The following is a 24,269-nucleotide window of genomic DNA, read 5'->3' on the forward strand; positions in this document are numbered from 1 at the left end:
ATTTAAATTATTAAATTTAGTTATTGACAATTTAAACGGGGTATTTTATTACATGACTATTTAAAAATAATTGCTGTCTTCCGAAACGTCATTGATAGTCTGTTTGAATAAATATCAACGTAATTTAAATCCAATATCCAGATGTTTTTAATAATCGAAGTTAGTAGACAATTAACAATTTTCGGATTTTTTTTTGGACTTAATTTGAAAAAAAAAAAAAAAGAAAAAACTAAAAGTATGCACTTGTGGAAAATTAAAAGAACTATAAGTGCAATTTTTTTAAATATTTTTTTTTTTTATTATCTATCGTTTTAAATAAATTTCAAAAATTATTAGACGTAAACTTCAGTTTTGATTTTTCAAACCGAAATTCAGTTGAATCAAAAATTAATTTCTCGTTGTAAATTAATAAGTATTTAATTTATATAAAATATATAGTTATCTATTTGCTGAATGCGTTACTTGGGTAAATTAAATATAATGTAATGATAAATTAAATTACTATCAGTTACTTCAGTTGATTCTTCAATATTTTTGAATAAAAATTTGAATAAAACAAAAATTATTAATTTCACTTACAAACAAATAATTAATTAAATGAATTGCCAACATAAAATTTATTTTACTAATCTGTTTTATCGTAAGTACATAAAATTAAAGTTTTGAATTGGAAATGTTGGTAGCAGCGTTTAAAAATAGAGGGAAAACAGCACAGCGTTGTAACGGACATTGTCAACAGTCGCAGTTAAAAAACGCTAACAACTTCTCTCTCAGGTTATTTAAATTTATCTCATAAAACAATATCTAATTAATTACCTAAAGTTACATAAATAAATAATTATAAACAGGAAAATATTAATTTTGGTGTACACAAATAAAAAGTGGTAAGTTTATATAATTAATAGTTATATCATTTGTGGTTAGGTCATTGTGCCGCGAAATTTTTTCTATCATTTTTTATTTACAAATTTATTTTTATAATTATTTGAATTTTTAATTTTAAATTCATAAGAAAAAAATCAAAATATTGACGTTTATTTATCGATTATTAATTATCAATTATCAATGAGATAAATAATTAATAAATTTAATTTTTTTAACACTAGGTCGTGATCGATCACTGAAAAAATAAAAATGCTGTCATCAAGTGATAGTGGTCAAGGCGATTCGCTGAGTACTCCAAAGAGGCTTCAAAAAAAACTATTTAACACCCAGAGTGTAAGTTCAACCAAAAGAAATTTATTTCAAACCGAAGTACGGGGTAAGAATACCGTCAATGGGTCGGAAGATGAATCTGATTTAGGCCCAATGTCACCACTAGCGGTCACTGATAGCAGCTGCGAAAGTTCACCAGGACGCCAGTACGATTCCCCGTTCACAACACCGGAGAAATCCCCACGTCTGATGAGTCTTACGTGGGACCGACTGCGCCCGGCATCGTGCACTCGTGATAATCATGGCCTGTCACCCTTTAGTTCGCTCAAAAGACTGACCCGGAACGCACGTTCAACACCACGACGTCGTTTCAGTTTAAACTCACCATCTAAATCTTCATCGAGCTCAAGTACACCAAAACGCCGGCCTTTATTCGACAACATTATCCCCGAGACACCCAGAGACGCCAGCATAACTGTTGTCGATGGTTATCTGGATGATGAAATAGTTCCGGAGACTCCCCAAAAAGATGGGTGCGATGAGACACCTCAGAAGGAAAATTACCATGAGCGTAAACTCATCACACCACTTGGTTCTGTGTTCAAAGAAGCATCAGTACCGCGTTTGCACAGACGCAAGTCTATTTGCACCCAAGAGTCTACTGATGGATCATCACCAGAGCCACTGAAAGCTGCTAAAATAGCAGCTACCAAAAGACATCTCAATGAGTCGTCATCATCATTCATGCACAGTGGCATTAAATTATTGAAGACTGATGAAAATTATTCAATACCTAAAGCAAGAGCTTCGTTGTTCCCTGAAGAAAAAAGCCCGCCTCCGCAATTTGCGCCACTTAGCACGAAATCATTTTACAACAGTGGTGTTAGCGATGACAAGAAACGTCACTCATTTGGCTTTGGCTGGAGACCTATTGAAAAGGAGACCAAAAAACGTCATAGTTTGCCGTCACAGAGAAAATCCGGGTCTCGTAGGTCACGTTTTGGTCAAATAAATGCTGGTGTCAGACATGGTATCAAGAAACCTAAAGTTAAACGTCGCGTTGACGCTAACGATTCGCTTAATAAAAAGTCACCTGGGACAAGTAAATCAGCTGGTGCTGACGAACGTCAACATCAGCAGCAAGAGATTGTTCCTGCTGCTGTTGATGGTGACGTTAACGAGAATATTTATTTAGCGGCTGGTGAAGTAGAAAAAGAAAACGAACCAATGGAGACGAGCGGATTTATAATTCCAGTTAAGAAAAAAGAAATTCCAATGTCGCCAGTGCGCGAGGATCCTAGCAAACGATTTTTCAAAACTAACAGAACAATAAAACCCCGTCACGTTGCTACTGTTACAGTGAACGACAACATTAAATTAAAGGTTTCAGATGGGAAATTTGCTTTGCAACAGAAGAAAGGCAAACATGTCAGTAAAAAACCGAGACTGGAAACGACGGTGACGATGGACGCGTCTGATTTGACGGTTGACGAGCCAGCTATTGATGAAAATATCATTGAAAAAGATGTCGCTGACTTGCTGAAAGTTTTGGAGGACGATTGGGCCGACGACGATTACGACAACATGGAGTCTTTGGCAAAAGCTAACGTCAACAATCGCTCGCCGCTTAAACTCCAACGCAGTGTGCGCGGTGACGGGCTTCTTATGTCCCCGGCCAGCGTTCTCAGTTCCATGACTTCGGAAATGAACATTGAAGACCAGGCTGCTAAGAAAGATCAAGATCCTGGCTCGAGCAAAGAAGCTAATCAAAAATTATTCCCATTATTTACTAAAGGGTTCTCTAGTAATATTGAGCTATTTGAGTAAGTATTTAATATTCAATTAATAAATTAAATTTAAAACGATAAATTATAAAGAAAAAATATTTGAAAAAATTACACTTGAAGTTTTTTAAATTTTCTACATGTGCATATTTTTAGTTTTTTGGTCATTTATTTGTTGAAAAAAAAATCCGAAAATTGTTGTATAAATGACTTATTGGAGAATGAAATTTCTAAAAGTCTTTTCCTTAGATTTTTATTCGGGACATCAGAAAAAATTTCTGTAGAATATTCATTCATTTTACAATCTCCTTTTGATTTTAGAGAGACTAAAAAAACTGGTCGTGGTATTAAACGTCCACATGGATGGCAATTATCGACAAAACTTAATGGCGGCAGTGATCAGTACCAATTGGACGCTGGACAAAAACGTTTTGGTACAACGCAGTGTAATGAATGTGGTGTAGTCTATCAGATCGGAGAACCAGAAGATGAAAACGCTCACTTGATATTCCATAACAGTATTCGTAAATTACGATTCAATGTAATTACTGTTTTTATTTACTTATGACATCATTACTAATTTATTTGCTACAATTTTGTTAATTTATTTTTTTTACAGGGGTGGAAAAATGAACACGTGGTCTACCAAGATCCATTTTCCGATAGCCGGATCATCACACTAGAGCCAAATGATCCCAAGCACTGTTGGAAGAAAGTTGAAGAGATAATTGAGTTGATAAATCAAGATCTAGGTTTACATGACATTGATATATCTAACTGTCAAAATAGAAAGGTAATTATATTATTAAATTAATTTATAAATAGATGAATTAATAAATTTTTTATTGCCACAGGTTTACTTCTATGTGCGAAACAAATGTATCGTCGGTGTACTAGTTGCTGAAAGTATTAAAGAGGCTTACAGAATGATACCTGAACTCATAGATTTAGACTGCTGTGAAGAGACACCCTCGCCTGCTAAATGTGGTGTCAATGTTATCTGGACTGCTTTGAGTCATCGTAGACAAGGAATTGCAAGAAAATTATTAAATATCCTCAGGTAATTTTCAAATAACATTTTCATACTTATTATCTACATAGAAAAGCCAAGATCGCACTGCTCTGATAGCTAGAGTTTCTGATAAGAAAGTTGGTGTACATGAGTTAGGAGTAACTTGACGACACCATTCAGCTTGTGTAACTGTTGACAACAAGTTGCTTGAAAACTTGGCAAAAAATCTACTGCCGCAACCTGTCACTAAGTTTCTGAGCAGTTTGTCGACAAGTTTCTCGAAAAGTTGCTATCAACTTATGGAAATGCCAACTTTTGCGGGCAACTTGGCTATCAGGGTGGATATTATCCCAGATTATACTCACGATAGCTAAGCTGACAGCAAACCAGTGACAATTTACTGCAGCAACTTGTTGCCAAGTTGACAGCAAAAATTTGCATTTCCATAAGTTAACGGCAACTAGTCACCAACATTCTGAGAAAGTTGACATTCCATTAGTTGACGGAAAGTTGACTTCAATTTTGTCAGAAATCTGGAGACAGGTTGCAGTAGATGGTCACCAACTTTCAGGGAAAGTTGGTAACAATTTGTAGTCAACAGTTACAAAAGCAAAAAATTGTCGTCAACTTGATAGCATTTAATTAAAACCAACTTTCTGACCAGAAAGTTTTGTTAGGGCAGTTACATCTGAAGTAAAAAAAAATTTCAGACTACCCAGTGTCATTTGAGACGTAACTGCGTTACATCTGGGATATACATTTTTTATTACATCAAATGTAACTGAGTTATCCAGAATAGAAACCAGTACTTCCTAGTTCTTTCCATGTATTTATAAGTGTAATTTATCATCTATATCATTTTCTTTTTCATAGGTCCCACTACTATTACGGCTACATCATGTCCGTAGATGATCTTGCATTTTCTACCCCCTCACAAAGTGGAAAACTATTCGCCGAAAAATATACCGGAGCGCGTAATTTCAAAGTTTACCACTAACCATTTTTTAAAAATAATTTTACTCAGCTGAGTATTTAATCAAAAATAAAAATATAAGTTTAGTGGAATTTTTAATCAAATTTTATTTTCTAAATGGATTTTTCATACGAACGCAAGTATTTGTTTTATTATACCGTTTTTATATTTTTTCTAAACTTACGATTATTTTTTTACCTTGACTTAAAACTTTACTATTAACTTATAATATTTATTTTAAAATTAACTGTCATAATTTTAAATTTACGACTTAGAATTTTAAAAGTAAAATTTTAATTCTACTTAATTTTAAAATCAAAATCTTACTGTCACAAAATGTTATTTTATCATAAATTAATTGACCTTATATATAATTAATAATTTAAACAAAACGAGAGATTATTATTTAAATAATCAATTAAAATCTCTTGTACTGTACAACTCACTTTTGTATTTCTGCAAACACAAAATTAATTGTAACGATAAATATAATTAAAATGTTGTATAAATAAATTGTTTTATAAATAAATGATTTGAAATAAAACGATACGAGTATTGATATAAAAATATATTTAATATATTTTTATTTATTAAACAATACACAGCTTTGCATTAAGTCAAATAGAACAGGTAATTGAATATAATATAAATATAATAACTCTTAATTGAGTCTCAAGTAATTAAGTTGGAAAAGTAATTAGTGACTTTAAATAAACATCTTAATGATGCACATAAATATATATTAAATGAAAAAAATAATTTTTAAACATTCGTTAAATTCTGCTAAATATCGTACAAAACTAATTAGAATTTAAATATAAATATAAATCTAAGTTGATCAACATAAAATAAATTTATGCGAATGACTGGAAGACTTAGATGATTAATCTAATATAATCTAAACAATCATCAACATTTAACAATATATTAATATATTATTATAAATATTTAATAATCATAATATACTAATACTGAAAAATAATAATTTTAAGTAAGGTAAGACCTAGTATCCAATCAGAACTAGTGCAAAATCACGGTACTAGTTCCCTGATTGGGTACTGGGTCTTTTACCTTCATGTGTTGTTACACATTTATTTGTACTTTGACATTAAGCAGTCTTTAAATATAAATTGACGAATGTTTTTATGTTTTTTCTGTTTAAAAATCCACATGACTTTTAATACAGAAGTTGAGCTAATAGTAAATTGTAGTAATCAGTAAAATGAACTAGAATAATCATTACGGCCTCGACCACCACCGCGTCTACCTCCACCGCCGCCTCCCCCCCAGCCACCACCACCTCCGCCTCGTCCGCCACCGCCACCAAAACGTCCACCTCCTCCGTGAGCATCTATACGAGCATTATCTTTCTCTTGTGCTTTACGATCTTTCCATGCGTCGTAACGTTCGGTCATTTTGTATAATTCTTCAGGTACTTCCTATTAAATAAATAATAATTATTATCAATAAATCAATTGATTGAGTTGTGAGTTTGTTTAAGAGATTTTATAATATTACCTGACTAGCTTCTTCTAAAATAGAAATAAGATTTTTAGCAACAGCCCAATCTCCCCGAGTAACGAGACTTATACTTTCACCAGATCGACCAGCGCGTCCAGTACGACCCACACGATGGACGTACTCTTCAATATCACGTGGAAAGTCATAATTAAATACATACCTAAATAATAAATTAATAATTTTACGGTACAATAAAAATTAACGTATTTTTACTCTGGATGTCTACTGATACTTACGTGATATCTTCAATATCAATACCACGACTCGCAACATCTGTCGCGAGAAGTATTTTAACTTCTCCGGATTTCAAGTCCGCCAGAGCTTGCTCTCGATCCAATTGATCACGTCCACCGTGAATACTTTGGGCTGTAACTCCAGCCAATGCAAGTTCACTTGCTAAGTCATCAACTCGCGCTTTCTTCCCGAAGAAGACCATCGCTTTGTCTTTCTCTCCCATACTTTGAAAAAATTCATGGAGCTAAAAAGATTAACATTTATTATTATCGGTACTATTAAGGTTGCTCGTTATTAATTAATTAATTAATGATAATTTAAGAGCTTAATTAAACTTACATGCTGAGTTTTCTCAGATTCATCAACAATTAAAATAGTCTGTCGCACTGAATGTGTAGCAGCCAAGTCTAGAGATCCAACGTATACTTGAACTGGATCATTCATGTACGAATTTACTAAACGTCTAACTCCATCTGGCCATGTTGCACTTAAATAAATAAAAAAATTTATTATTTAACAAAATATTCAAGCCACAATTAATAATAATGACAATTGGAAAAATTTAAATACCTAGTCATGACAGTCTGACGATCAGGACGGACATCGATCAGAGCTTTACGAATCTGGGGCTCGAACCCCATGTCCAGCATTCTGTCGGCCTCGTCGAGAACAATATAACTTATTTCGCTGACATTCAAAGTACCAGCCATCACCAGATCATTTAATCTACCGGGAGTAGCAATTACGATATTTACTCCCTTCTCGATGCTGCTGACTTGCTCTTTGCGACTCCCACCGCCGTAAAGACATGTAGCTTTGATGCCACGGTAGCTGTACTTCTTAACTTCGCTGAAAATCTGTAGCGCCAACTCTCTTGTCGGTGCCATTATCATGACATTGGGACCGACACGTTTCTCACGCGGAGTCTCTTGACCGTCGATGTGAATCAGAGCCGGCAGCAAGAATGCAAGAGTTTTGCCGGTACCGGTTTGAGCGATACCAATCAAATCCCTACCGCTTAATAAGACAGGCCATGCTTGACACTGAATTGGACTGGGCTCTTTGAATCCTTGCTTACGAATTTCTTCAAGGATTTCTGGGTAATCATGAAACGCATGCTCAAATTTAGTCACGGGGTTTGGAACCTTGTTGTTCGAGGGGTCGGCCTCATCCTCGAGCATGCGGCGACAGTCAATATTATTTTTAGACAGACGAATTTGGGCAACTTCTTCTGGAGACATGTTAGCGACCTCTGGGTCTTCGTTGTAAAAATTTTTCTTGAGTGGCTTCAAGTCTTTCCAGCGTTTCCGTTCAAATTCTTTTTGTTCCTCATTTACAGAAGTCCAGTCAAAATCACCGAAATCTAGAACATCGCGTTCTTGTTTTTGGGGTTGAGATGACAAGTTTGAGTGCTGCTGTGCTGGCGCCGGCTGCTGCCAATTATCATACTGAGCTGATGAAGAATCTTGGCGACTGTAATTTTGATTTTGCTGATTATTATACGATGATTCATATGACTGTCCATTATTATATCTCGAACCATAAGATTGTCCGTCATTTTGTCTTGATCCATAAGACTGTCCATCGTTTTGTCTTGATCCATAAGACTGTCCATCATTTTGTCTCGATCCATACGACTGTCTGTCACTTTGTCCAGATCCATATGATGAACTCTCATTAATCAGATCATTAATCATCTGCTGAGCTTTTTCTCTTGACTCATCACTTCCTGTTATTTTAACCGACGTATTCTCCCCATCTTGAGCCTTGTCAATCTGTACAAAAATATAAAATTGTAAATATTATTCTCTCTGACAACCCATTATTCAATTGACAACCCAGTACTTACATTGACATGGGCACCGGACTGAGCCTGGAGATCTTTTATAGTTGACCCTCCACGTCCAATTATTTTACCAACGTGCCTTTGCTGGATTTGAATCGTTACCGACTCCTGAGATCCTTGGCCACCGTAACTGGAATTACTATTTCGTGACTCTCGTCCTTGGTTATTATCGCGATCGCGATTTGAATTTGTCCATTCGCGTCGTTGATAGCCGTCATTATTTCTTCTGTTCCCACCTCTGCCACCTCCTCTAGGTCTATTCCCACCATAATCTCCCATCCTAATAAATAATTAAATTAAATTAAAATTTTTAATTATTAACAAATTATTCAAAAAGTTTATCAATTAATTATATATTTTAAAAAATGTTTCAAGGTTAGAATTTATTCTAGAGTTTTTCTACGAATTTGTAATATGATCACTTTTTGGTACTTAAAATATCTAGACTATGAAATTTAATATGTAAAAAAAATAAAATGTATAACAATTATTTGGTTCGAGTTTTTGTAGATATAAAGAAAAATAAAATAATACTTACGTTGTAAATTATTATTATTACAAGATAGAAAAAATAAAATTAAACGTCTGTTAATTTTTTTATTCTTTATTAAATTTCAAGTTGTTTTGCTCACGTGCGGTAGCAAATGGTGGCAGTGATGTAAAATACCAGTTGCCAATCAAAATTGAAATTGAAACGCCGGTACCCGGATGGATACAAGCAAACGAGGAACAAAGATCTTTGATGATTTGCGCGCGCACATGCGCCGAGGCTAAGGTGGGAAAGAAAGGAAGCAGGAAGCTGATGTTTCCTGAATGGGAGGGGGGATTTTGTATTTTTTTTATCGACTGAACGTTTGAATTTTGAGGACGCTGACTACATTAACGAAGCAGTTGCATCTTATTCTTGTGATCATTCTTTTGAACATGAGTGTGTATGTTACTGGCAATTAGGAATTTTTTATTATTTGAATAAATAAATTAATAAATAAAATGTGAGTAAAATAGAAATTTGAAAATGCGTATAAATAATTGAAAAATCAGCGCGCATTTTTTAAATTGCATTATTTATTTAGAATTCATAAATTGTCTCATGTCTGCTACATTTGCATAAGTGTGAATGTAGCAGACATAAGACATTTTATGAATTTTAAATAAATAAATAAATGAATTAAAATAATGAAATTTAAAAAAATGCGCGTATGAATTTTTCATTGATCTAAATACGCATTTTTTAATTTTTATTCTTCTTACATTTTATTTATTTATTTTGAAATTTCAAAATTTCCACTTGTCGGTTACATTCATATAAGTGTGAATGTAGCAGACATCAGACAAATTTCAAACTATAAATAAATAGTTAATAATTTAAAAAATGCACTTATTCATTTTTTAATTTTTAAAATGCGCATTTTTTTTTAAATTTTATTTTATTAATTATTTACAATTTTAAATATGTAATGTCTGCTACATTCACACTTATTTTTAAATATTTAATGTCGTATAGTGAAAAGTGTAAATTATATTTAATTATTAAGTTAATTAATTATTAATTGTTATAAGAAAGTTTTAGTGGTGACAAGTGTCAAGTGTTTGAATATTTTTAAAAAGTGTTGATATGAAAATTAATTTTAAATTTGAAATCGGTTTTGCAAGTGACTAAATGGTTTAATTTTCATAAAGTTGACTTTTTAAGTTTTTTTAAATGAACCTGACAGTGAAAATGGAAGACAGTTGCTGCAGAAATTTAGCTAAAGTTATCCAGGTAGTTGGTGTAATTTTCCAGTCATGGTAAGTAAATAAACGCATACTTAGTATTTTATTTTATTTATTTAAAATTGAATTTTTACACTGGAAATTGATAGGTTGATTTATTTTTTATCAAGTGTTTAAATATCAATTGTATCATAAGTTGAATTTCAAATTTAAAAAAAAATTAGAGGTCATTAAGACAAACACTTAAATACTTTTAATTATTAAAAAGTAAATCAGTTTTTTTAAAAGCTTCAATAAAATCAGCTCTCAGCGCTCAGGTCGTCGCTCATTCCGACAGTAATTTTCTATGCGGTAATTAATTTTTTTATATCAAAAAGCCTCAGGGCACTTTGAATTACATGTTGCCATGTGTTTGTCCTCAAAATTTATTTTTTAAATGGAGGATAAAAAAACTAAATCTCAAGACAATAAAATGAGTTGAAGAACAATACGAATATTGTAATACGAGATTCAAGTTATTTATTTGGATAACTGGTAGATGACCTAAAAGATATTCTTTATCGTAGCCGTTGATTAAAAAAAATATATAAATATATATTCAACGTATTACTGATAACTACTTGAGTTTAAAAAAAAATTATAGTCTAATTATTAAAAGTTTCTTATAATTTATGATTTATAATTGAATAGTCAAGTAGATATAATATTAATTTATAATCGATATACATATATTTCTAAATTTATTGAATTGAGAAAAAAAAATATAATTATTACAACATATTTGACATACAGTATCATTGTTTTGAAAAACAAAATAGGAAATTACACACGTGTAGTTATCATAAATTATTATTTTTCTATCCACGGAGTTTAAATGATCGTTAACAAAACGTTACCACTATTTTAAAAATTCTTATTTCAATTGGATTGTATTATGAGTTTTATTATTTTTTATTTTTTTTTCCTGTACTTATTTTTTCTTGATATTAATAATAAAAATTATAATTTTAGCTTATCATCATTACTGTAAAAGATTCACGCAAATAATTGATGAGGAATTTATCTTAAAAATTTCCTCGTGGTTTTTTTTTCACACAATTATCTTTAAATCTTTTTTTTAATAATGAAAATGACGGGGATTAATAAGGCCCTCGATCACTTCGACGTGAACTGTAAGATGACCCGCGATCATTTTGTCCAGAGCCGTATGATGATGATCTATCGTTAATGACATCTTCAATAAGATGTTTAGCTTTTTGCCGAGCCTCTGGTGATCCTGTTATTGTTACGGGGATACCGTCTCTGTACCCAGATTTATCGATCTAAAAATATTTATAAATTGATAAATTTATATTAATTATTTATTAGTAGACTGTAAAAAATCGAGTGATTTCGGATTTTATTTAAATCCAAATTCACTCCGGATTTAACCCACGTTCACTCCGCAAATTTTAGTAACACTAAAATCAGCCGACGTCTAATAATTTTTGAATTTTGTTTAAAACAATAAATTAAGAAAAAAAAAATATTTTAAAAAATTGCACCGGTAGTTTTTTTAATTTTCTACATGTGCATATTTCTAATTTTTTTTTCTTTTTAAATATAGTCGTTGAAAAAAACAAATTCAAAAATTGTTAAGTGTCTGCTGACTTCTGGATCAAATTTTTTACAGTGAAAGTTAAAAATAATGTCGATTAAAAAAAATGTATTTACATTAATGCGAGCATTACTCTGAGCTTGAAGATCTTTAATATTAGATCCCCCACGTCCAATAATCTTACCAACATGTTGTTGCTGAATATGCATGACAGTTGTGCTAAAAGATAAATAAAAAAAAAGAAGTCAATTGATTAATAATAATGAAGTTTAAAAAAAAGAATTCCATGAAAGCTATTATAGATCCATGCCGTGTATTACCCATGAATAATATAGCTCTCAAAAAAGATACCTTTTTATTCTTTGACAATAATTTGTATGAATGTATCAATATAAATATTTATCGAACGAAAAGGTGGCATTATACGACATTATTTGACAAAATGAACAATTGGACAAGACAAGCATTAACTATTGTACATATTTTGGACATTATTTTAAACATTTTGAATTTTCTTCACCTCTGTCTGTCATGACTCCCATAATAAGAACCATTACTACGTGAACCATCTCTTCCGCGACTATCGCGATATGAGTTACTCCATTCTTTACGCTGATATCCACCACCATTACGTCTATCTCTACTGTCACTTCCATATTTGCGGTTTCCATATCCTCTGTATCCTCCGCCACCACCACCTCCACCCCCTCCCCCTCCGCCACCTCCAAATCCACGGCGGCTTCCGCCACCCCCGCTGGTGCTTCCAGCACCACCTCTGGTGCTTCCTCCACCACCTCCACTGGTACTGCCACCTCCTCCACCACTTCCACTGTCGCTACGTCTCCTTCTGTTATTATAATCGCGATTATAACTGTCACTCATCCTGAAACAAACAGATTTTTATTATTTTACCCTAAAAATTCACCCCTCGTATTTCATCAGAAAATTCATTTTATTTTTTTTCCGTATTAATATTTAATTAATAAATAAATATTTAGCATTAATATTGATCTCTCGTCTATCGACTTTGTAAATTTATTGATGTTTGGGTTATTTGCAGCAACATAACCCGGTATAGCCATCACGACTACTCGTGATCGCACGAAATCATTGATAAAAATTTCAACGGGAAAAAAAAAAAACTCAACGCAACGCGACTATCGAAATAATAAGTGAATATATGATAAATAATATATGTGAGCTTATAAATGCATACTTACTTGATTTACTGAATCAATTGCAGCCGTGGGATAAAATATATATCAGTTTTGGTGATGGTGATGATAATGGTGGTGATAGACGTTAAAATTTTTTCGCAGCTTTGTATTAATATAAATGGAGACTCGCGATGGTGGATGGTTAGTAATGGTTGGTCGTTGGTAGTTTGTAGTTGTCGTGGTTGCCGTCGAATTTGACGCCGTTGTCGTTGTTGAGAAGCTTCGGGTCGGAGAGACTTAAAGCCGCTTTTTTTTACGTCTTAATTTTCTAACCGGCCACTAACTGCCGCGCGCCACTTACTGTACACATTTATTACTATAGTTTCATATTTATGTGTCAGTTGTCTATATCTATATATATATTTGCTTTTTAAATGTTTATATACAATGAAATATTTAAAAAACAAATTAAAATTAAATAATTCCCGCCATTTTTGAGTAAAAGACCGGGAACGGTAATTAAGACGCGTTTTCAATTTTTATGTCGTTAAAGTCACTGGTATATTTTTTTTTTTTCATATTATTGATAAACAATTATTGTTATTAATTAACAATAGTATGTATTTATTTTTTTTTTTGAGTTATAAAAATTTTTTATTGAAACATTTAAAAAGATGCTCCTGAAATTGACAGACAATTAAAAATTTTCGGTTTTTTTTTCAACAAAAATAAAAAACTAAAAAATGCACTTGTAGAAAATTAAAAAATCTATAGGTGCAATTTTTTTAAAATATTTTTTTTTTATAATTTACGGTTTTAAAAAAAATCCAAGACGTCGGCTAGCAGCAGAATCATTTAAAAAGTTTTATTTTTTTAAAATTTATGTGTAAAATGTCAAAGAAGAAAAAAAAAATTGAAGCTTGGGCTGAAAATGGATTGGAAGACTGGGTAATTACTAAATAAATAAATATATGTTTATAAATTTAATATTAAATGATTGAAATAATTAATTTAGGGCTCGTATATGGCAGCGAAAAAAGCCAAACTCGAGGAACAATTCGATGAGGCAGCTGTCAGTGAATTTACCAGCGCAACAAAATTGTTTAAAGGAATTTCAATATTCGTAAATGGTTATACACATCCATGTGCTGACGAATTGAAGCGACTGATGATGGAACACGGGGGTATTTATCATCATTACCTACGTCCTCATGGTACGACACATTTAATTGCATCCAATTTGCCGTACTCTAAAATAATACAGTATCGTAAGAGCAAAAACCCACTGCCTCTGTGCAAACCCGAGTGGATTACAGACAGCATCAGCGCCAATAAATTGCTTGATTGGAGGCCTTACTTGCTATACTCAACGACGTCGGTGACACAGCCGCAGTTGCAGTTTAAAAATGACAACCAGAATCATGGAGCAGTTGACAATAGTTCTGTAAATGGAGACTCTTCACTTAAAACTGCAGACAAAGTCCTTGATACTGACCATAGTGACTCCGTTTTAAAAAAACAGGAATCAGGTGCTGGTGTCCCAGGTCCTTCACATGAAAAATCTTCAATGATACCGCCAGTAATAGATTCCAATGATAAATTTATTGATGCTAATGCTTGTAGTTCAGTTGTAGACAAGGAATCACTTGATAGTATTCCAGGTCCTTCAAATTTAAAACAAAATATTCCAACCACCTCTAGTGCAATTAATGTAAATGACAGCGAAATCACGCATGCTAGTAAAAATATTAATAGCAATAAATTAGCACGTAATGGAGCCGCATTGTGTTCTAAAAATGATGAATTTATAACTGAGTTCTATAACAACTCGCGCTTGCATCACATATCAACAATGGGCGCAACCTTCAAAGAATACGTCAATGAATTACGAGCTAAAAATACCGGCTCTTATCCTGGATTAGAACGACTGAAAAAACTGAAGTCCAGTGATGAATCAGTGAAAGGTAATTTAAATGATTCAGATTCTGATGAGTCGATATTCAACAGCGATCGTATTTCAGCAACTAATCCTCAAGACAAAGCAAAGTCCGATGACTTTATTGATGAGAGTGATTCAGATGAAGATTTGTTTGATTTAAAAGAGCGCGCGCCTAAAAAAAATTTTAAAAAACCTAAAGATGAAAAGGATAAAGTCGTGATAATGCATATTGATATGGATTGTTTTTTTGTGTCCGTTGGGTTGAGAAATAAACCAGAGTTGAAAGGTCAACCTGTTGCGGTGACACATGCACGTGGAAATCGGCCAACGTCTGTTGATAATAATAAAGATGAAGAATTTTTATCGATGGCTGAAATAGCGTCATGTTCATATGAAGCAAGAAAATTAGGAATTAAGAATGGAATGTTTTTAGGACAAGCATTAAAATTATGTCCTAATTTAAAAACAATAAAATATGACTTTGAAGGATATAAAGAAGTATCATACATTCTTTACAATACTGTCGCCTCATATACTTTAGACATTGAAGCTGTCAGTTGTGACGAAATGTACGCGGATGTTACTAGAATAATTAGCGAATGTAATTTAACAGCTTTGGAATTTGCTGATATTATAAGAAGGGAAATAAAAGAGAAAACTGGATGTCCGGTATCAACTGGATTCGGTGGTAATAAATTGCAAGCGCGTTTAGCGACCAAAAAAGCTAAGCCTGACGGACAATTTTATTTAATTAGCAGTCAAGTAAAAGATTATATTGGCGGTATTGGTGTCAGAGAATTGCCGGGTGTCGGTTACTCGACGATGCACTCGTTGAAGAAAATGAACATTAAAATTTGTTCGGATTTACAAGAAATACCACTGATTGTTTTGCAGAAAGAGTTTGGTAAAAAAACAGGCGAACTGCTGTACAGCATGTGCAGAGGTATTGACACCACGAAATTAAATATTGAGCATGTCAGGAAGTCGGTGTCCGCGGAAGTTAATTACGGGATACGTTTTGATGACGATAATGACGCTAGAGAATTTTTAAAAAAATTGGCGAGGGAAGTTTCCGGTCGGTTGACTAAAGTAAATGCCAAAGGTCGATGTATTACTTTGAAATTAATGGTGAGAGCTAAGAATGCTCCGAAAGAGACAGCTAAATTTATGGGACATGGAGTTTGCGATAATTATACCAAGTCGAAGAATTTTATCACTGCTATTGATGATGACGTTATTGTTACTAGAGAGGTATTGAGTCTATGGGAAGCTATGGGACAACCGGCAGACGACATCAGGGGCATTGGGATTCAAATTTCAAGATTGGAGATGCAAAAAAAAAGTACTGATACCTATATGATGAAGTTTGTTGCCAGAGCTAAGCAACCTAACAATAATATTATTGATAAGGTGTCTGATAAAAATGATCATGCTGATGCTGTTAAAGAGACTGATAATCAATGCCAGGGTGTGGGAAATAAAGGCCATAATTTATTGCTTAAAAATAGCAATGATAATAGAAGTGATAAAACTAAAGACAAAGATAAGGATAGAGACAAAAAAACGAAAGTTAAACCACAAGGTTTGAAAGCGTTTTTTACCTCAACTAAACCTAAGGTAAAAAGTTCAAAAGCTTTGAATTTTTTTCCCAGTTCTACGGAAATAGATAACGCGGTTTTGAATGAATTGCCGGATGACATCAAAATGGAGATTCTGAACTATCATAAAAATCAAGCAGGTCCTTCGAAAGCTGTTGCGAATAACGAGCAAGACAATTTGACATTAAAAAAGTCTGGTGGTAATTTGAAAATAGATGACAAGTCTGGAGATGAAGTAGCCAGCGGAAGTGCTGGTGGGTTTGATAAGAAACTGATCCAAGGATCACAAGGAATTGATGAGTCAGTACTAACGGAGTTGCCGGAAGACATAAGAAATGAAATATTAGCGACAAAGCCAATAGTTAAAAAAAAACCCTCTCAAGTAATAGACAATAATTATTTTAAGCAAACAAAACCTGGCAAGTTTAGTAAAACAAAATTACCAGAGGTTCAAGAACTCGACATGCAAGTGCTGATTGAACTACCGGATGACATAAGAAATGAAATAATGAATCACTACAAGTCAAATGCTAATGGAGATGATGGAGCTAATGGAATAAATGGGAATCCCATTGATGAAAAAAATCCAGATGTTAATCAACGGAGATTAATTGATGAAACTAGTGTTACTTTTTCTCAAGTTGATCCAGATTTCCTCGCGGCGCTGTCGGATGACATGAAACAAGACGTCAAAATTTATTGCATGTCTAAGAAGAAAGAGAAGGAGAGACTGAAAAATAACGAGCCAATTAATTTACCCATTCGCGCGGAAAATGAAATGAAATCAAAACGTGGACGTAAACCGAAAAAATTTATAATAAATAATAATAATAATGGGCAGAGCAATGGCAGAGTTTTAGCTAAAGCCAAAGAAGTTAAAATTAATGAGCGCAATAATAATGATGATGATAGAAATTTAATGATAACAAAACGTAGAAGTTTTTTAGAAAATGAAATAAATATATCATCTAATGATAATGAACTAGGAGTTGATGACCGGCGCGAAGCTATCAAGTCGCATCAGTCTTTATTCCGTGGTCGTGGTCGTGTTAAATCTGATGAACATCAAGAGATGTTGAATAATTTAGTTAATTATTTATTTAGTCTTCCATTGCATCAGGTATTTTTTAATGATCTGTTTATAAAAAAAAAGATAATGATAATTCAATACTTAGTTTTATTTTATAATTTAATTAATAAATTTGTTAATTAATTTTTAAGGTAAAAAATCATTTACAAGCATGGATTTTAAATTCCCCATATGCTAATGAAATAGATATATTATCGATTGCTACATTTCTTAGTATGCTTCCAAATGAAAAACGTATTGAAGATTTGCATATATTAATGAAAACAATGTACAGGTAATTATTATTATATATATATATTAAAAAAAAAAGAAATAAAAAATGTATAAATATCTATTTTTATCTAATTATATTAGATAATTAAATAAGTTAATCACTTATTTTAAAAAATAACACTCGAAAATATAAGATAAGTTTTTTTTCTCATTTACTTGTTCGTTTTTTTGTAATAAAACAAAAATGGTAATATGATAATAAAAATTACATTAATAATTAGTTAATTAATTAATTAATAATAATAACTACATGTTTGTTTGTTTTAGATGTATGACGAAAAGTGGAAGTTGCGCTTGGCATGAAACATACAGAAAAACTGTTGAGCATGTTCAACATTATATGCAAATTGAGTACAATAGTAATTTAATGTTACCATTGATAAGATGTAACCGCCGCGAATGCAAAATGTGATTTATTTATTTATTTAGGACGTGTCCAGAAATTCACTCTGAAAGAGAAAGATGCGACCTGCGTTCATAAATGTCTGGTTGGACCAGAAGAACAATTCGACTACCATAATAGTCGCGTGAAACTCTGAAATAGGAGAGATTCTTGAAAGGGTGCAAATTTGGTTGAAGGCCTAGATGTCAACTACGAACATCCCCCACAATAAAAAAGTCATACCAGAGGTAGATGAGAAAAATAAAAACACTCGAAAAACAGATTTTTTGAAAATATTTCATAAGAAGGGTTAGCACTTTTCTCTCTTGTGTAGTAAGTGGAAATTTTGGCGGTTTTTCTCTTAAATAAACAAATATTATCAACCAATTAAAGCACACTTCGCTAGATTAGACAGTAGTTCATCAATGTACGGTCTGCATTTTATATTTAGAGATTTTATTTCGAAAAAATCTGATAACTCCTGATAAACAAAAAAAATGTAAAAAAGTTTTAAACAAAATTTGTAGAGAAAAAATTGATATAAAGTATAAGAAATTTTTTTTATGAATTTTTATAGAGATGCGCTACTGAAGTAAAAAAAATTCAGTAAATGTAAGCTTCGAAATTTCAAGAATTTATTCTGTGTCATTTTTTAAATACAAAAAAAATTTCTTATACTTTTTTGTATAAATTTTTTTCTCTACAAGTTTTTTTTTTTAAATTTTTACGTTTCTTCTGTTTATGAAGTATTTTCAAAAAATTTATTTTCGGGTGTTTTTATTTTTTTTTTCTCATCAACTTCTGAGCTGATTTTTTTATTCTGAAGGATGTTCGTAGTTACATCTAGACCTTCAACCAAATTTACACAAATTTTCTAGAACATCTATTTCAGAGTCGACTGGACTAAATCTCCAGTGTTTTTCCGAACACGCCCTTATTTAACGATCATGCTACTGTTATATTTATTGTATATGATCTGTAAGTGTATATATATGTGTGAGTGTGTGTATGACGTAAATTTGTTAATAGCTTTTATTTTTACTATTTAAATATTTTTAACTCTTGTTTTGAATAAATTATTATTTTATACAATTGACCTAATAGAAACATATTTACAAGCAAACATGATACTTACCTTCAACCTTAATGTACACAATACCACCATTTTTTTTTTTTAGCGTAATGACAAATCATTATTAATTTTTTGTTATTTTTCTTTTATGTATATAATTAAACGTAGCAAAAGGAGCAGTGCGTAATTTTAGTCATAAGTTATAATTATAACTATAGGCCCCTTTAGCTCATAATATCTCCATATATAAATCAGTAATAATTTCATAAACTTATCGATTCGTAAAACTTTTTTTTTTTTTTAATAGATATAATTTTTGTTTTGTTTTTTAAATATAGTTTTTTTTATTATTGTTATTTCTGGAGTCGTTACGCGCAAACGGGTGGTGAAAAAATATAAAGGAGTGAGTTTAAAATAAGTGTCCATTACTCCCATTCAGTGGTACCAGGTGGTTTTGATGATAAATCGTATAATACGCGTGATATTCCTGGTACTGTTGATATTTCAGCAATCATTTTTTTAATAACCTGTTCAATTTTAATTATTTAATTAGTAATCAAACGTTAATTATTTAATTATAAATAGTGTTAATTTAAAAAAATGAGTACTTACGTGTATTGGTAATTGATTGCCAGGAATAGCTGGTGTACCAGTCATAAAATCACTTGAACAAAAAGGCCTGAGTACAACAGAACGTTGACATGAAGGCACCCGAGATGCAGCGTCGCGATCAAAATGCACCGGAATCAATACAACTGGCATCTGACTGATTACATTTACACAGTTATTTGAGGCGAGAACTTGATTGGCCAAGTGATCGGCTTGTCTGAGTGTCGAGATGACATTTGACGTGAGGTGCGTTGGTGTTATGTCAGTTATTGGATGCTGGACTATCGGTCCGAATATATAGCAGACGCGATTTACGTTGTGACAGACACGGGGAATCAGTCTTGCAAGGAACAATAAATCTTCCCAGACTACGGTCTCTAGTGGCAGTTCCTCCTCCGGTTTAAGTCCCTGACACGATAACCCTACGACGTAACTATAACTCCTTCGATCGCCCTGAAAATTTTCAATTCATTTTTTATTTTTAATTTGAGCTACGGTCAACGACCCAGTGATCACTTATGTATTTGTATATCTATATTCACTAAAAATACATCGAGTACTAATTCTCTGATTGGAGACTAGTTATCTGATCTGGTACTAGGTCTTCTACCTTATTGTTATATATTTATAACAGTAATTTTATTATAAATAAAAATAATAAATATTTACTTGTACTCCAACACTGCGAATTGGTAATAATGTCGCCGCAATGTGATTTTCACTTGAAACTCTGCGTAAATGTTGACGTTCTGATTCACTTGTTGCACTTTCGACACGATTTAATAGTGCGTGTTTTTTCTGCAGCATTTGTTCATACTCGGCCATTATTTTTACAATTACCTAAAAAAAAATTATAAGAATAAATTTTTAGTTAAAAATTTATCTTGATTGAAAAAAAAACTAAAACAAGTCTATACAAAAATATACTATCATTTTAAACTTTGAACTTTTGATAGTGATGATGAAATCTGACAATATACTTTATTACCATTACATATATTTATGTGATGGTATATATATATATTATTTTAAAAATATCAGTAAACTGATATATTGATAAAATAAATAGTAAAAAATAAAAACCTGAGTTTCAGAAAAATCTTTGTCCATAAATGGTTCGTCAGCACACAAAATACGTATGGCTAAACCGGGACCAGGGAACGGATGTCGTTGAACAAGCGACGCTGGTAGTCCTAAATCACATCCAATCTGTCGTACTTCATCTTTATGAAAATCTTTAAGTGGCTCAACAACACGTCCCTGTGATCTCAAGGCTCTTACAAGTTCGCTGTCATTGTGATGGGTTTTAATAGCATCGGCTTTACCTAATGCAATTATAAATACAAATAAATAAATAAACAGCGATTTAAATTTATCATTACCGGTTCTAATTAGCAATACATACCACTGGCAAGTGCACTAGCACTTTCAATAAGATCAGGCCTGAGCGTACCCTGCCCAAGAAAAACTTGTTCAGGTTTCAATCCCATTTCCGTCATAGCGTCATTAGCAACCCGGACAAACACATCACCAATTATTTTACGTTTTTCCTCAGGACTTGTTGTCTGACACAGCATTTTAGTTATTCTAGTTCTCGGACCAATGGCCGTAACACCAATGCCCTTATTGTTAATAATATTTGCCGGTGACACGTGGTCGAGTGGTACAGACGTTGTTCCCTCCATAAAATTATGTGTTGCATTGACAACACGCAGCTTAACTCCTAGTTCAGCTAAACTCTGTTCAACAAACGGTGTTTCGCCTTTGCGCATAAATCCATTGTTGATATGCAATGGAATTACTTGTTCTTTATTCAATGCTTTATGTAATAATGCCGCACATACTGTTGAGTCAACTCCTCCACTAACTAACAACTGTCAAAAATTATTTTCATTTTAATTACTAATACATCACATTTCTAATTACAAAAGGACGTGTTTTTATGCCCTTTTGGCTTTAGGAAACTAGAACCAAAAGGCCGCATAATTTTTTTAATTTTTATATTTATCAGGGTAATTAGCATGAACTTACCAATACTTTATTGTTGCCAACAGTGTCTTTAATATATTGAATGCACTGGGCTTCTCTATCGTGCATTGTATAGTTACCAGTCAAGCCAGCAATACCGAACAAAAAATTATGTAACATTTGTTTACCATTTGTCGTAAGATCAACTTCGGGGTGAAATTGTACTCCATATAAATTCATTTTGTCACTCGATATTCCAACAATAAAATTTGATGATTTAGCTGTTGCACGAAAACAATCAGCAACCCTGTCTATACTATCTCCATGAGTGAGTAAAACTAATTGATCTTTCTCCAAGCCCCTGTTTTGGAAAATAAATTTATTTGTAGACAATATTAATTCTTGATTGCAGTAATTAACTTGTAATCATCATATGGGGTCTCGACAATTTTAAACTTTAAATATTTAAATAATTTGAGCCCTAGAAAAAAATTTCTTGGAATTGTTCCAATAATTCGAAATTTACATAAACTATCTATATTTACTAAATTTAACTAAATATATATATACAAATACGTGGAGTGATCGGATACTAGATCTTTTACCTTAAATATTAAAATTGATAAAAATGTATACTAGCTTTCATAAACATATTTACGTAAAAGACTGTGGTTCTAAAGACCTCATGGGTCTGTTATTACTTTCGTTGGAAGAGCGACCGCTTAGGGTTAAGATAAAGAGCATAAAAAACTAATTACTTGAATAAAAGGCACTTGGTATCAACTTCTATTAAAAACTGTCCGTCTTCACGTCCTTCTTTTCTATTAACAGTACCACCAAACTCCTTATTCATCATTTGCATCCCATAACAAATACCCAGTACTGGAATACCTATTCGAAATATATCACCATCATATCTCGGCGCATCTTCTGCGTAAACAGAACTAGGTCCTCCAGAAATGATAATCGCCCTATCAAAAAACCATCAATTAAATAAATAATTACCAGCCATACATTCATTAAATAAAATCCATATTTATAAAATAATTACTTGTATCCTTTCTCTTTGAGAGTAAATGCTGGAGTATCCAAAGGTAATATCTCACACTGTACATTCAATTCACGTACTTTACGATCAATTACTTTTCCATACTGAGCACCAGCGTCAAGAATAGCGACTCTCTCATCGCTGTTGACTAATGTCATAGTGACATCTTCAGCTCCATTGTTCCGGTCTTGATGGAACCCATCCGCTGTCTTCTCCATTTTATATTATTATTTTTATTAACTTTTTTTTTTCAACCACCAATCCCAATAATCTCAGGAAAATCTAAGCTCTGAAAAACCACCTGAAATTCACACAGAAATCATCAGTAAATATACAAGTAATTAAAGTTTTAACTGCAATTAATTATCCAAGTAATTGCTATCGATATTAACTTTTTATTATTAGCTAACATTGCGAAGTTTAAAAATTATTGAAAACCGTGTAATTGATACGCTTGGGGTAACTCAAGAACTTTTTATAGTTATCACTCTATACATACATACATATATATAGATATATGTACATATTATACTTGGAGTTATAGATATATCTGAGTATATATTAATGATAATAGAAAAATTGATTGTAAAATTACGATATTATATATATATTTAATATTAATTTATCTAAAGGTACTGAGTTGAATTTATGACCACAGAAAATTTTTTTTAGAGTAAAAAAAAATAGCCATTGTGAATTTTAAGCAATGCATGAATAATATCCATGACACGTCACGGCAAATGAGACTGTGAGTTAAATATTATTAAAACGCGGGTAATTATAAATATATATATTTATATGTATATCAATGTATACATATTATTTGTAAAATTTTAAATATGTGTACTTAATGAGGATCACGAATGACCGGGCGTGCAATGATAATAGAGCACGTTTTGGAATACGTGCTGAGCTGAAGCAGCAGCAGCAGCAGCAGTATACGCTAATTTGTGTGAGTGATAAAGGTAGTGTAGGTATATATATATATGAGTATAAATGTATATATATATAAGCAGATGTAGGTGTGTATTGTGTGCATTAATTATTAATTTGTTTAGTTGATATTTATTGGAGCAGTTTGAGTGGGGTAATTTTTAAAAATTGAAGGATGTAATTTATAATTACTTACCGAGTGTAATGAGATAATGAGATGTCTGGGGATGTGTATAATCAATTATAAAAAAAATGAATTGCAATAAAATGGAATTGTCGGACCACACTGAACGAGGCGGCCATTCATCGCCAGAGCTATTCCACTGACAATAAAATAGTATGAGGTGGGCACACAAGGATAATAT

The 24,269-nt window shown here is 32.2% G+C and overlaps 5 protein-coding genes across 5 annotated transcripts; 2 read left to right on the top strand and 3 right to left on the bottom strand.

The window, feature by feature from the left end:
- Window positions 1-691: 691 nt before the first annotated feature.
- On the top strand, window positions 692-5,316 carry LOC103569830 (N-acetyltransferase eco). The gene is made up of 6 exons (XM_008547350.3): window positions 692-884; window positions 1,107-2,978; window positions 3,261-3,480; window positions 3,559-3,732; window positions 3,794-3,999; window positions 4,825-5,316. Exons 2-6 carry the CDS (start codon window positions 1,135-1,137, stop codon window positions 4,946-4,948), a joined length of 2,568 nt encoding a protein of 855 aa, XP_008545572.1. The 5' UTR covers window positions 692-884; window positions 1,107-1,134; the 3' UTR covers window positions 4,949-5,316.
- A 228-nt stretch (window positions 5,317-5,544) lies between these two features.
- LOC103569850 (probable ATP-dependent RNA helicase DDX43) lies at window positions 5,545-9,260 on the bottom strand. The gene is made up of 7 exons (XM_014441878.2): window positions 9,064-9,260; window positions 8,529-8,805; window positions 7,250-8,454; window positions 7,019-7,166; window positions 6,682-6,923; window positions 6,443-6,605; window positions 5,545-6,363 (listed from the first exon to the last, which is right to left on the bottom strand). The coding sequence occupies exons 2-7, from the start codon at window positions 8,802-8,804 to the stop codon at window positions 6,139-6,141; spliced, it is 2,259 nt and encodes a 752-aa protein (XP_014297364.1). The 5' UTR covers window position 8,805; window positions 9,064-9,260; the 3' UTR covers window positions 5,545-6,138.
- A 1,072-nt stretch (window positions 9,261-10,332) lies between these two features.
- On the bottom strand, window positions 10,333-13,290 carry LOC128667432 (rRNA 2'-O-methyltransferase fibrillarin-like). Its single transcript, XM_053737324.1, has 4 exons — window positions 13,056-13,290; window positions 12,356-12,718; window positions 11,952-12,054; window positions 10,333-11,560 (listed from the first exon to the last, which is right to left on the bottom strand). The coding sequence occupies exons 2-4, from the start codon at window positions 12,715-12,717 to the stop codon at window positions 11,378-11,380; spliced, it is 648 nt and encodes a 215-aa protein (XP_053593299.1). The 5' UTR covers window position 12,718; window positions 13,056-13,290; the 3' UTR covers window positions 10,333-11,377.
- Window positions 13,291-13,487: 197 nt separating this feature from the next.
- Window positions 13,488-19,804, top strand: LOC103569829 (DNA repair protein REV1). Its single transcript, XM_008547348.3, has 5 exons — window positions 13,488-13,551; window positions 13,825-13,940; window positions 14,008-17,649; window positions 17,751-17,893; window positions 18,160-19,804. The coding sequence occupies exons 2-5, from the start codon at window positions 13,875-13,877 to the stop codon at window positions 18,302-18,304; spliced, it is 3,996 nt and encodes a 1,331-aa protein (XP_008545570.1). The 5' UTR covers window positions 13,488-13,551; window positions 13,825-13,874; the 3' UTR covers window positions 18,305-19,804.
- On the bottom strand, window positions 19,669-24,244 carry LOC103569828 (GMP synthase [glutamine-hydrolyzing]). The gene is made up of 9 exons (XM_008547347.2): window positions 24,101-24,244; window positions 22,975-23,272; window positions 22,682-22,894; window positions 21,987-22,284; window positions 21,361-21,829; window positions 21,039-21,280; window positions 20,625-20,795; window positions 19,959-20,408; window positions 19,669-19,873 (listed from the first exon to the last, which is right to left on the bottom strand). The coding sequence occupies exons 2-9, from the start codon at window positions 23,187-23,189 to the stop codon at window positions 19,772-19,774; spliced, it is 2,160 nt and encodes a 719-aa protein (XP_008545569.1). The 5' UTR covers window positions 23,190-23,272; window positions 24,101-24,244; the 3' UTR covers window positions 19,669-19,771.
- Between the last annotated feature and the right edge of the window lie 25 nt (window positions 24,245-24,269).

Source organism: Microplitis demolitor, chromosome 3, assembly GCF_026212275.2.
Source record: "Microplitis demolitor isolate Queensland-Clemson2020A chromosome 3, iyMicDemo2.1a, whole genome shotgun sequence".
Lineage (NCBI taxonomy): Eukaryota > Metazoa > Arthropoda > Insecta > Hymenoptera > Braconidae > Microplitis > Microplitis demolitor.

What these genes read in the sequence shown, in the direction of transcription:
- LOC103569830 (XM_008547350.3), top strand. Translation starts at nt 1,135, where the DNA reads ATGCTGTCATCAAGTGATAGTGGTCAAGGCGATTCGCTGAGTACTCCA. An exon ending in AGTAATATTGAGCTATTTGA is followed by an intron (nt 2,979 to 3,260) that starts GTAAGTATTTAA and finishes TTTTGATTTTAG; the next exon opens with AGAGACTAAAAAAACTGGTC. An exon ending in TTCGTAAATTACGATTCAAT is followed by an intron (nt 3,481 to 3,558) that starts GTAATTACTGTT and finishes TTTTTTTTACAG; the next exon opens with GGGTGGAAAAATGAACACGT.
- LOC103569850 (XM_014441878.2), bottom strand. Translation starts at nt 8,804, where the DNA reads ATGGGAGATTATGGTGGGAATAGACCTAGAGGAGGTGGCAGAGGTGGG. An exon ending in AATCTGAGAAAACTCAGCAT is followed by an intron (nt 6,924 to 7,018) that starts GTAAGTTTAATT and finishes TAATCTTTTTAG; the next exon opens with CTCCATGAATTTTTTCAAAG. An exon ending in ATTGATATTGAAGATATCAC is followed by an intron (nt 6,606 to 6,681) that starts GTAAGTATCAGT and finishes TTTATTATTTAG; the next exon opens with GTATGTATTTAATTATGACT.
- LOC128667432 (XM_053737324.1), bottom strand. Translation starts at nt 12,717, where the DNA reads ATGAGTGACAGTTATAATCGCGATTATAATAACAGAAGGAGACGTAGC. An exon ending in GGGAGTCATGACAGACAGAG is followed by an intron (nt 12,055 to 12,355) that starts GTGAAGAAAATT and finishes TTTATCTTTTAG; the next exon opens with CACAACTGTCATGCATATTC. An exon ending in AGAGTAATGCTCGCATTAAT is followed by an intron (nt 11,561 to 11,951) that starts GTAAATACATTT and finishes AAATATTTTTAG; the next exon opens with ATCGATAAATCTGGGTACAG.
- LOC103569829 (XM_008547348.3), top strand. Translation starts at nt 13,875, where the DNA reads ATGTGTAAAATGTCAAAGAAGAAAAAAAAAATTGAAGCTTGGGCTGAA. An exon ending in AAAATGGATTGGAAGACTGG is followed by an intron (nt 13,941 to 14,007) that starts GTAATTACTAAA and finishes TAATTAATTTAG; the next exon opens with GGCTCGTATATGGCAGCGAA. An exon ending in TTAGTCTTCCATTGCATCAG is followed by an intron (nt 17,650 to 17,750) that starts GTATTTTTTAAT and finishes TTAATTTTTAAG; the next exon opens with GTAAAAAATCATTTACAAGC.
- LOC103569828 (XM_008547347.2), bottom strand. Translation starts at nt 23,189, where the DNA reads ATGGAGAAGACAGCGGATGGGTTCCATCAAGACCGGAACAATGGAGCT. An exon ending in AAGATTTTTCTGAAACTCAG is followed by an intron (nt 20,796 to 21,038) that starts GTTTTTATTTTT and finishes ATTTTTTTTTAG; the next exon opens with GTAATTGTAAAAATAATGGC. An exon ending in TTCGCAGTGTTGGAGTACAA is followed by an intron (nt 20,409 to 20,624) that starts GTAAATATTTAT and finishes GAAAATTTTCAG; the next exon opens with GGCGATCGAAGGAGTTATAG.